At 45.6% G+C, this 12922-nt stretch overlaps 1 protein-coding gene across 2 annotated transcripts in view; it reads right to left on the bottom strand.

Moving 5' to 3' along the window:
- SEL1L3 (SEL1L family member 3) overlaps positions 1 to 1905 on the bottom strand; it is a 103390-nt gene extending 101485 nt beyond the window's left edge. For both annotated transcript variants that reach the window (XR_015870057.1, XM_088450610.1), the window contains exon 1: positions 1781 to 1905. Coding sequence is in view for 1 of the 2 variants with exons in the window: in XM_088450610.1 (XP_088306736.1) it covers positions 1781 to 1852 (72 nt within the window). In the remaining variant the exon portion in view is untranslated. The remainder of the gene's footprint in view (positions 1 to 1780) is intronic.
- Positions 1906 to 12922: the final 11017 nt, after the last annotated feature.

The raw sequence follows: 12922 nt of genomic DNA, 5'->3' as shown, positions 1-12922 counted from the left end.
CGGAGATCCTGTAGGTCCATTTGCAACTAGTTTGGGTGGCTGTGTCATTTATCAGTTTGCCTGTACCTTGTAATCGATATTTATTGTGGATTCCCCACCAACACACCCTAATGGCAGCAATTATGTGGGCATGCCAACTCACTAGAAATGACTAGTGACATCACAAAGAGCCTTGTGCTTCAGTGATGTCACTGCCTTCTAATAAGTGAATTTACTAAAGCGGCAGCCATTTTGTGCTTTTGTTGGGTCCACTGTACTCACCAAAAACCTGTAGAGTTACTAAAATCCACAGAAGATTTCCAAAAAGGATGTCCTGGGTGCATCAACTGAGTCACACTCACACAAGTCGTATTGGATGACTAAATACCTAAATAGTGTGTATCCGAGATATTATTCAGATTTCGTTAAGCACTGCCTTAACATAGCTCATGCTGAGAACTAATTACAGAGCTATAATAACAGGGATTACAATGCCCAGTAGTTATAGAATTAGCAACAGAGCTCTGGGAATCTAGAGCATGCCCCAAAACCATCTGAGGATTGAGGTTTAAGCCACTGCGTTTGCTGGAAGTGCACAAGAATTCACCAATCACATGAACAAAACGCTGCAATTCTACTATATATCCGTAGAGACATTCAGATAAGGGGGTAACCACCATCAGCTTCAGTTACAGTAGCTCCCTCACACATAGTAAAAAGCAGAAAAAGAAACAAAAAATAAACTTAAATGAAAAATTAGATGTGGAGAGGATTCAGGGCCCGATTCAGACCCGCTCGCTAGGCTGCATTCACGCGCATCCTGCCGATGTTTGCAATCTGCGCATGGTAACAGGGGATGGTCGATGGAAATGGGGGAGTGGTGGTGCGAACGTAGCTGAGCGTCTTAACACCGTTTCAGAGGTGTGCATAATTAAGACGCAGAGTCATAGTACACGTCACATGGTTGTTTTACACACTGAAGCACCCGCAATGCTTGCGGTAGGGTATGGTCAGCCACAAGTGCTGTGTTCGCTTCCGATGGTACTCGATGTTACCGATGGTTGCATACACATCCTGGAGATGACGTGCATAAGTGCGTCTTGTGACAGGCTAGGGGGCGTCTGCATACACACCACGATCGCACGCCAAGACATAGTGGGCGTGCTAATGCCTTGCCGTGCAATCGTGGATTTGCATACTTTTGCTGCGTACGAACGCATCTAGCGAGTGGGGCTGAATCGAGCCCTCAGAGCCTACACAAATAGTCCAGGCTCTTAGACACCCTGTGGCTCTTCAGCTGTTGTGGGATTACAATTTCCAGCATGCCCTGATGGTGGGTTTCTCTTAGCCGGGCATGCTGGGACTTGTAGTTCCACAACAGCTGGAGTGCCGTAGGTTGCCTGGCTCCACCTTAATCACTGCAGTGTAATATATATGCAATGTACATCAACAGGCACACACAAGAGTAAAGCACTGAGGGTGGTATTATTTGCAGTTGTGTATAAGGCAGTGTCACTGTAATCTCAGAGACCAATGTGAAATGAGTGAGAGAACAATGAACCTGAGCATAGTGCAGAGGGTTGGTGACTACAGCAGGTACAGTACATGGAGGCAAGGTGCAGACAGCAGGTGAGTGATCCTGTAGAGAGAATACTACAGTAGTACACAGTATAATCCTCCTAGCAGTTGCTGAATGGCAACAAATAATCCATAAACAGTCAGCATGCCTGCCAGGTAAAGCAGAAGAAAAGCGTGTCATATACAATGTGATGGGTACACAGGAGAGTCGGGACATTCTCACCATGCAGAGGAAGAAGAGGGGGGCTGTTGAATGTTGCCTGGGGTCCCGGAGGATGTGTAGCCAGCCCAGCATACTTGTCACCTGCGATCACAGCTCTTCCTCTCCCTGTGCTGCGGGCGGGGCTGTGTTGCTGCCAGGTGAGGTGGAAGCAGCAGGGAGACCTGTGTACTATGAGCAGGTGCTGCTCTAATCCTGCCCCCTCCCTCTGACACTCCTTCACAGCACAGCTGCTGTACGGTCGTGGTGCACTGACATATACACTACTATATACAATGTAAGGCAGCAGGGTGTTATAATTATGTGCAGAGTAGAAGTACCTATACTTACTATATTAACTAAGAACAGCTTTGGGAATGTGCACAGTTGGTCATAGTAGAACTGCTGGACTGGTGTCACAAATAGCTCACACACTAGCACTCTCTCTGCATACATAAGAGTACTGTAATACTATTAATACTAATAATTGTAGCAAAAGTGGCCTCATGGAGGAAAATAAAAAAAAGTTAAATGTGAATTTGGGGATAAAATTTCCATGGACTAATTTGAAAGCTGAGACTGTGCAAGAATGTTTTGGAGACAGGTGACAAGTATTATTATGGTGCAGTATAATACCCCCCTTGGTTTCTAAATACTCTTTTTCACTAGGGGTATTGCCAACAGTCTTGGCAGGATGTAGTTGGTATCCCGGCGCACAGAACCCTAGGCGGGATGCAGTAGGGATCCCGGCACACAGAACCCTAGGCGGGAAGTAGTTGGCATCCCGGCGCACAGAACCCTAGGCGGGAAGTAGTTGGTATCCCGGCGCACAGAACCCTAGGCGGCATGTAGTTGGTATCCCGGCGCACAGAACCCTAGGCGGGAAGTAGTTGGTATCCCGGCGCACAGAACCCTAGGCGGGATGTAGTTGGTATCCCGGCGCACAGAACCCTAGGCGGGAAGTAGTTGGTATCCCGGCGCACAGAACCCTAGGCGGCATGTAGTTGGTATCCCGGCGCACAGAACCCTAGGCGGGAAGTAGTTGGTATCCCGGCGCACAGAACCCTAGGCGGGATGTAGTTGGTATCCCGGCGCACAGAACCCTAGGCGGGAAGTAGTTGGTATCCTGGCGCACAGAACCCTAGGCGGGATGTAGTTGGGATCCCGGCGCAGAGAACCCTAGGCGGGATGTAGTTGGTATCCCGGCGCACAGAACCCTAGGCGGGAAGTAGTTGGTATCCCGGCGCACAGAACCCTAGGCGGGAAGTAGTTGGTATCCCGGCGCACAGAACCCTAGGCGGGATGTAGTTGGTATCCCTGCGCACAGAACCCTAGGCGGGATGTAGTTGGTATCCCGGCGCACAGAACCCTAGGCGGGAAGTAGTTGGTATCCCGGCGCACAGAACCCTAGGCGGGAAGTAGTTGGTATCCCGGCGCACAGAACCCTAGGCGGGATGTAGTTGGTATCCCGGCGAACAGAACCCTAGGCGGGAAGTAGTTGGTATCCCGGCGCACAGAACCCTAGGCGGGATGTAGTTGGTATCCCGGCACAGAGAACCCTAGGCGGGATGTAATTGGGTTCCCGGCACAGAGAACCCTAGGCGGGATGTAGTTGGGTTCCCGGCGCAGAGAACCCTAGGCGGGATGTAGTTGGGATCCCGGCGCAGAGAACCCTAGGCGGGATGTAGCTGGGATCCCGGCGCAGAGGACCCTAGGCGGGATGTAGTTGGGATCCCGGCGCAGAGGACCCTAGGCGGGATGTAGTTGGGTTCCCGGCGCAGAGAACCCTAGGCGGGATGTAGTTGGGATCCCGGCACACAGAACCCTAGGCGGGATGTAGTTGGGTTCCCGGCGCAGAGAACCCTAGGCGGGATGTAGTTGGGTTCCCAGCGCAGAGAACCCTAGGCGGGATGTAGTTGGGATCCCGGCACACAGAACCCTAGGCGGGATGTAGTTGGGTTCCCAGCGCAGAGAACCCTAGGCGGGATGTAGTTGGGATCCCGGCACACAGAACCCTAGGCGGGATGTAGTTGGGTTCCCAGCGTAGAGAACCCTAGGCGGGATGTAGTTGGGTTCCCAGCGCAGAGAACCCTAGGCGGGATGTAGTTGGGATCCCGGCGCACAGAACCCTAGGGGGATGTAGTTGGGTTCCCGGCGCAGAGAGCCCTAGGCGGGATGTAGTTGGGATCCCAGCGCAGAGAACCCTAGGCGGGATGTAGTTGGGTTCCCAGCGCAGAGAACCCTAGGCGGGATGTAGTTGGATTCCCAGCGCAGAGAACCCTAGGCGGGATATAGTTGGGTTCCCAGCACAGAGAGTGCCGGCGCTCTGCATACAGATGCGTCCACATACATCTATCCTCGTGTGCTACAAGTCACACTACACATAATGCGGGAGTTCCGTGTAACTTGGAAGAGCAGAGCATCTTTTTGTGCGACTTTTTACTTTCAAATGCATTTTATTTGCACAGTGATGTGAATAGGTAGCACAAGCAGCTTCTGCTGATTACAATGATATGCAGTATGTCTATGTTCTGTGTGCGACTGCGTGTGTATCTGCATGCGAAACGGTACGTTACAGCCGCTGACACTGTAACGTAGCATTTCTCATGCAGATACACTCACAGTCTCTCACAGAATATAGGCATGCTGCATATCATTGTAATCAGCAGAAGCTGTTCACATCCCAGAAGGTGTATAGTCAGACCAGCTGAATGAGGATGCTTGTTTTGAATTACCAGATGCTACGGCTACCTAGACCCATTCAGCTGGTATTTTATTATAGCAACACTATGGACCTCATTCAGAGCCGCTCGCATCCAGCGTATGCAAATTTTTCAAAAGTGACGCCATGGGAAGCGATTGCTCGCCAAGCCATAAGCACACCCACTTTGGCTGTGCGAGCGATCACATTGTGTATGCTGACACCCATTAGCCTATGTAGAGACGCCCACTAGCGCACGTCATCTCCAGGAAGTGTATTAAAACATTGGTACATCGAGCACCATCTGTAGCGATCGCAGCGCTTGTGGTTGCCTTACCCTGCCGCAAGCACTGCGAGGACTTCAGTGTAGAAAACAAGCATGTGACGTGTATTATGACGCTGCCTGTTAATTATGCACGCCTTAAAAACGGCGTTGAAACACTCAGGCACGCCTGTGTTCGCACCTCCACTCCCCCGTTATTAGTGTCCTGCCCCTGTTACCACCCACAAACGGCCTCTCCTGTCACTCATTTCACTGGGCTGTCTTTGATGGGCGAGCGAGCGGGCTGCGATCGCACAGAGTAGTTCACGCACGCGCAGAACGAAGCGTGCGCATGCGTGCTCGCAAACCATCGGGCCGCTTGTGAGCGCACAGCGCTTGAGATCGGCTCAGAAAGAGGTCCTATGTTCCATTTCCAGTCAGATGCAAAGCCAATATTTTGGTATTCAACTCAGATAACATACCAGAGCAATATTGCTCCAGTGAGGGGACAGCTGCTCCGAAAAGCAGCTGTCCCCATAATCTCTACCACTGCCAATTCTGCTGTTAACTACCAGCAACTAAACTTTACACTGCAGTGTAATGCTGGGTACACACGGAACGATCATCAGCGATAACAATATCGCTGAACGATCTTCCTTTCAAAATCCTGGGGTGCTGGATGAACGATATTGTTCATCCACACACCCAAAAACCACCAACGATCGCGGATCCCTATGGAGACATAACGATATCTTCCAGATTGGCCTGCTTGCATGAAGGATGGTCGATAACGTTCAGCGGGAACCCGCATCGTTGGTCGTTCGTTGCATACACGATATCATTAACGTTCATATCGTTAAGATATATTGTTCCGTGTGTATGCACCATTAGTGCCCATGAGTGAACTGAGTTTAAGCATGCTCACTGCCGGAGGGTACACAGTGTGGAGACATCTAAATGGATCAGTCTTTGCAACCCAGAGCTCTTTCCCATAGGAAGGAGCGAAGCTCTGAGAACCAAGGCCATCTGAAGATGGGTAGGTTTCCACTGACAAGCTCCGCAAAAGTTTAGTTATTTGAATACTAGGCGGCCATATCGGGCCCAATGAATGGGCGCATGTGTAACATGTCTATTAGTGATGATGAATAAGCCCCTATAACATATCCATTGTGAGTATTGGGTAGCACGCATGCATAGTTGCCTACCTTTAATTTCTCCTCCCTGAGAGATGTTCGGGGAGGAGAAGCAAGTGAGTTGTGACGGGGGTGGGACCTGATGGTTTGCATCATTAACCTCTGCCCCCTTCACAGTAAATAGCAGTGATCGCCGCAGAAATTCTCCCAATTATGCCCACTTCACTAGGAAGTGGGCAGAATGTTGGAGAAGTGCCTACCCTTCCGAGGGTGCGGGGGTTTACTCGAAAAATTGGGAGCCTAACGCAAAAACCGGGAGGGTAGGCATGTATGGTGTAATGCAGGGGTTCCCAACCAAGGTCCTCAAGACACACTAACAGTCCAGGATTAAAAGGATAGCCATACTTAAGCACAGGTGACTTAATTAGTACCTCAGTTATTTTCATTTAATCAGCTGTGCTTTAGCAAGGATAACACAAAAACCAGGACTGTTAGTGTGCCTTGAGGGCCGAGGTTGGGAATCACTGGTGTAATGGTTAGCATTACTGCTGCATAGCATTGAGGTCTTGGGTTTGATTCACACCACAGCCCTGTGTGAAGTTTGTATAGTCTCCCTGTACTTGCGTGTAAGCTCCACTGGGGCAGAGGCTGATGTCAATGGGCAAACATTCTCTGTAAAGCGCCATGCTGAATATGTGTGCAGTATATAAATAACTGAAAATAAATAAATAAAATGCAAGTTGTTACTTCCAAGTATCTAAGTATTTCATTAGTGCTCATTGCCAATAAAATTAGAATAACAGCGCAATAGAAATTTGTCTATTTTTGTCCCCAAGAAATGTGGATATATACGTGTTTATTCTGTTACAATCACAAAACAATGATGATAACTGTTGATAAATTTGTTAAAAAACATGATTTATTTTTTAATTTTTTTTTTTTTTTAAATATTATTTATCTTTTTTTCCATTTTTTTTTTGCTAAATTGGGACTGGAGCCCAGACCTGGGACTATGTATGTGCTGCCACATACTGTAAGAGACTAGCCTGAGGAAGCACTAAAGTAACCCTCACTAATCTGGGCCAAATGCTTCTGCAATATTTACTAATTTATTTTTTGATATATAGCAGTGAAGGGTATAAAAATGATCCTTATCATCATTAAATGGGACCTTTTGATTAATAGGACCCTGTGTTAATAACATTCTAATTAGGTGCAAAATTTGCACCAACTATTGTATAGCAACCAATCAGCAAATAGATTTTATTTGTCTAGTGCAAGGAAGACAATGAAAGCAAGGGTATAAGTGGCTGTCATAATATGTTCCTGCAAAGAAAATAATGGTGTCCTTCCAATGAGCTGCATTAATGCATTGGATTCCAAAATTGTCTATTGCTGTGACACCTACCTCTTATTGATTTTCCTTTTAAAGCCCTGGAAATGCTTCAGCATAGGTCCCGGCATTTTCATATAATCCCATGCAAAGATCTCACCTAGCCACATGAGGAGGGTTAGGATGTAATAAATAAATTACTCTGTCTAGGTTGGAGATGGTTTATACCTTTATGACCTGGCCCATATACATAGTTTTGCACTGCGTCAGGATCTCCAGGAATTCAGTTTTCAGCCCACCCGAACATAAACACATGTATATACACTGTTGTTTGGATATAGATATATATTCAAACAACAAAAAGGTGTGCTATCATTTCACATATACACCCATGTAATGAAATAATCCAAGTGCGAACTCTGTGGCCACGTACCATTATATTAAAAAGCTTCTCTGAATCAATTCTTCCATAGATGGTAACTCTTTCAAAATAAATAAAGATATCTCTAACCGTCAACTCAAAGAAAGGAGAATGGAAATCATAGTGCAGTATGTATCTAGTCTACACACCATAAGTTTATTAGAGAGATAAGTCATACATTACAATATGGCAAATAAAAAGGCTTATCTGAACATAGGCCCTGATTCAGAGATGGACAGTATTGCAGGGGGGGCGATTGTGGTTCTTTAAATTACAATTAAATTCATATCTTTGCTTATATTTTTTAGTAATGAATGACCCAAGGTGTTTTTGGATTGATAAATTGATAAATGTTGGATGAATCAAACAATGGATGAATAATGGTAGGTTATGGGTTTAAGGTAATACTAAATGGTAAATCAGTGCTTAACCCTGCAGCCTAGTACAGAGGCAATAGTAAAACTAAAGGAAGTTGGGAGTAGTGGATAGTAGGTTCTATTTGAAAAAATTCTAGTTATGCTGTGACCCGTGAGTAATTTATTCCTGAAAAATATGATGGGATTAACCTGCACTGCAAGCACACTTTAGATACTAATTTTAGAGGTGTAGGTTCAAGGAAAACATACTTTCAGTTAAGAGACATATAAGATTAGTATTTTGATCCTGTCATTCTAGCTAGCTATTGTCCTCTTTTTCCACCACCTTCAAATCTCCATCTCCCATCTCTTTCTATTCCTCTATTCACCTTCCCAACTCCATTCCATCTTTCAATATTCTCTCTCTCCCGGCAGGGTGTGTGCAATGGTGCCTGTCAGATCTCCCATGCCTTCACCCCGTCTGTAGTACCCAGCTCACAATGTGACTGTGTTGTAGTTCTGGACCTCACAAACTTCTATGTCTGCACTCCCTCTGTCAAACCCGAGCACTCGGTCCTACATCTCTGGCAGCAACTGAGAGCTGTGATGGGATGGGGCCTCCTTATATCTAGCCCCTAGCAATTACTGAGAGCTGTGAGGGGGCAGGGCCTTCCTCCATCTCATCCCTGGCAACCACTGAGAGCTGTGAGGGGGCTGTCCTCCCTTCATCTAGTCCCTAGCAACAACTAGTACACATCAGACGATATTTCGGCCAATCCAACGGATCAGTCCGATGTATTGTCAATATCGCCTAATGTGTACCCTCTATGTCAGGTCATGCCCGCTCCCATTTGGTTGTCAGTCGCATCGTCAGGTCGGCCCTACATGCAGCTCAATTTGACAATTCGACTGATGACCCCATGCAGTGGGATGTGCCAACATATCGGGCAGTCGGGCATCAGATCGTGTAATGTGTACCGGCCACCCAATATGTTGGCCAATCACCTGTGCGCTTGTCTGTCACAACGCTGGGTACGCACATAGTTAAGTGTGTGCCCAGTGCGATCCATGGGCGTTCCTGGGTGTAGTCAGGGAGGTGTCCGAAAGTTTTCACAAAAGGAGGCCGGTCAGTTGGCATTTTATGGGAGTTTCAGGGGCATGTCTGTGATTGCTGCTGCGTCCCCAAATGCAGAACCAGTGTCAGAGGCCATTTTTAGAGAGAAAGTTGATCCATAATCTGTGCAGCCCAGGACTTACTTGAGGAGTTGATGTGCTTCCGATGTTACGTCATTGACGGTGGGTTTTCAACCCCGAAGGAACTTCTCACAACGCAGGGTGTAACAACATTTGCAGTCTGTTGCATACTATTTCAGGTTGGGAGTCTGTTAGCACGCTGTCAGGTTGCGGCCTAGTATCGGCTGTTACTCACCTCAGCGTTGGCTTCCCCTGACCTCTCGAGCGGTCAGACACCAGGTGTGGCTGCGAGTGACACGCTCAGGATTATGCCTGGGGTCCACTAGGACATCCATGTGTTGCTCCGTGACTTAGTTTCAGTCTACATCACCTGATTAGCCCTTCACCCAATGGGAGCATTGGTTGCTGTCAGCTGACACTGTCCTCCAATGGACCCCCACCTTAAGGTATTTAGCCGGGCTTTGGACAACAGGAAGTTGCCTGTACAACGTTGCTACTTCCAGTGAATACTTGCTGTTGCAGCATTCCAGATTCCATGCTCCTTTCTTCTAGGGATTCATTCCTTGTGTTATCTTCAGTGTGTATACTCAGTACGTCATCCGAGTACAATCTCCGAAGTGTCATCTTCCTGTGTCAGTTCTGTGTCTGGAGACACAGTGTGTGTACTCAGTACATCATCCAAGTACAATCTCCCAAGTGTCATCTTCCTGTGCCAGTTCTGCATCTGAAAGCATATTGTGTGTACTCAGTACGTAATTCGAGTACAATCTCCTAAGTAAATAATCGAAAATGTAATTTATGTGTAATGGCACTAAGGCATATGAAACATAAAATGAAAAGTAGCACTCCTGTTTTCTCCAGTAGTTGTGTATCACCGGATGACAAATCATACACCAGGGTAACATAAAAAGAGAGAAAAAACACAACAATTGTGTAATCCAGTTTTACAGATATTGTACAATATACAACAAATAATAGTGTGGAATAAATCCTTTCTTTAGGATTTAAAAATATGTGTATTAGCACTGCCCCCCTTCCCCCACCAATCACCTCACAAGTGAGAAGTAGAATCAGGGTTGCCCCCTACACAAGACACTCACAGCTTTTGCTGGTCGATCAAGCATGTAGCGTGTACTTCAGTTGGTTCCAAACAAATAAATCTTCCTTAATTCTCCAAACATTCAAAAGATGGTTTTATTCATATAGCCAAAGAAGTACAGGTAAAATCACCAGAATATATTTATTAAAACATCACAAGTCTAAAAAATAACATAAAAAATAAGAGAATGGAATCCATACCCAAGGCAACAAGATGATATAGGGAAGGACCTTTCATGGTAGATGATAAAGAGATCCCTGGAAAAAAAAACACAAAAGAAAGGCCTTCCTTTTGTCCTTTAGGTAGGTCCACACAGCAGATTGAAATGTCAGGAGTCCCCACCGACGCGTTTCAATCCAATTAGGATCTTTTTCAAGGTGATTTGTCATCTGGTGATACACAACTACTAGAGAAAACGGGAGTACTACTTTTCATTTTATGTTTCATATGCCTTAGTGCCATTACACTTAAATTCAATTTTCGATTATTTACTACTTGTGGGGTTTTTGGTGTAACCCCTTTTTATGGTGTTTAGGCTGCATTGGCTTTGCGCAACAGGTGATACCGCATTTTTATCTTACAATCTCCTAAGTGTCATCCTCCTGTGCCAGTTCTGCATCTGGAGCCACAGTGTGTGTACTCAGTACGTCATCCGAGTACATTTCCCAAGTGCCATTCTTCTGTACAAGCTCTACGTCTGGATCAACAGTGTGCGTTCTCAGTTTGTCATTCAAGTACTGACTCCTAGGGGTAAATGTACTAAAGTGAGGGTTTTCAGAAGTGGAGATGTTGCCCATAGCAACCAATCAGATTCTACTTAAGATTTAACTAGCACCTTCTAGAAGATAATAGCTAAAATCTGATTGGTTGCTATGGGCAACATCTCCACTTCTAAAAAATCACACTACCCGCTAGTGCCTTTCTCCAGTGCTCTACCTGGATTGTGTTCCTCTGTTTCCCACTTGTGCCGGATACCTGGCCAAAGGGCTGTGACCTGCTTACTGGGTGCAGCTTAATATATATAATAGATATGAGATGTGCGCCGACCACCAGGTTTTGGTTTTGGATCTGGACTGGTTTTGCCAAAACTCGGCTCTCCGTGTTTTGTTTTGGATCTGGATTTTTTCTTAAAAAATCATAAAAACAGCTAAAGTCACATAAAATTGGCCTGTTTTCGTTCCTACAGTATTATTAACCTCAATAACATTTATTTCCACTCGTTTCCAGTCAATTTTGATCACCTCACAGCTCACTATATTGTTTTCATCCAGTTTAGGCCAAAAATTTGCACAAAGCTAGCTGGCTGACTAAGCTCAGTGGCAGCAGTGGGGGCACAAACACGTGGCAGTTCAACTTCCAACATGACACATCAAGAAACAAATGTTTTTATTATTCAAGAGAGGCCTGAGGGAGTATGTATGTAGTTGAAGGCAGGGACAGGAAGGGTTTGGTAGTAAATTTAATTTAAATTTTTTATTATGAAGTAAATTTATGAGGGAGAAGGGGAGGGGAGGAGGAATTTACAAAAAAATATTTTACTCATTCACATCAGTCCTTGCCCCAGAAGAATCCTTGAGCTGCCTGCTGCTCCTGGGAGTGGATTTTCTAATCCCAGAAGGAGACCAGGAAGACTTCTAGTAGTGCTTTCCACATGAGAAAGCATTTCCCAACCTGTACAGGGACATTAAAAAAAAATAGTTAGTTAGTGGCCTCCAAACTGCCACTTAACCAACAAAAAGATATTAAGGGGTACATTTAATTTACTAAAGTTAAGAGTTTTTACAAGTGTGTTTTAGATGTGATGTTGCCCATAGCAACCAGTCAGATTCTACTTAACATCATTTACCTAGCACTCTCCAGAAGATAATAGCTAGAATCTGATTATTTGCTATGGGCAAGCAACATCACTTCTAAAACTCACTTCTAAAAACTCTCACTTTAGTATATTAAATTTACCCCTTAAGGCCCTACGCTGTGTCTTTCTTGAGAATCCTGCGCCTGCTTCTGCAGCTAAGAGTGGATTTTCATCCCAGAAAGGGACCAGGAAGAGTGCTTTCCAAAAACAATTGACTGTTAAATAATCCTTTGCAAACCTTCCGAAAAAGCATTTCCCAACCTGTACAGGGACATTAAAAAAAACATAGTTCGTTAGTGGCCTTCAGTTTAAACTGCCGTTGTACCCACTGTCCACTAAACCGAAGCAGATATTGTGGACAAGCGGAACAGAGCAGCAAATGCAACAAGTAAGATGTAAGGTTTAAGTCTTACGTTGTGTCTTTCTTGAGAATTCTTGAGCACCATGCCTGCTGCTGGGAGGGGATTTTCATCCCAGAAGGGATGAAGACATTGTTTTTTTTCCCAACGGACACAGATCTGAAGAGAGATACATGTAAATAACTACTGGCAGGAAAAAGAGGCAATTTGGAGGCCCTTACACAAAACTGCCAGCTGCCCACCTTCCAGTGTGTACTCATAGTTTTCAGCACAGCCGGGAACCTTGTCAGTGATCGGCCTGGCTGAGACTACTTCCCCAAAATGTGGAAAAAATTATGTCCCTCAAAATGATCTACAAATTCTATGAGAAAGACCTTTACCGTCAATTACTTGCAAAAATTACAGAGCCACCTGTAATGGTGGATTCCAGCGGGGACAAATTAATATTGTGTG

Source organism: Taudactylus pleione, unplaced genomic scaffold (assembly GCF_031769625.1).
Source record: "Taudactylus pleione unplaced genomic scaffold, aTauple2 ptg000520l, whole genome shotgun sequence".
Lineage (NCBI taxonomy): Eukaryota > Metazoa > Chordata > Amphibia > Anura > Myobatrachidae > Taudactylus > Taudactylus pleione.
This window is presented reverse-complemented; position numbering and strand designations above follow the sequence as displayed.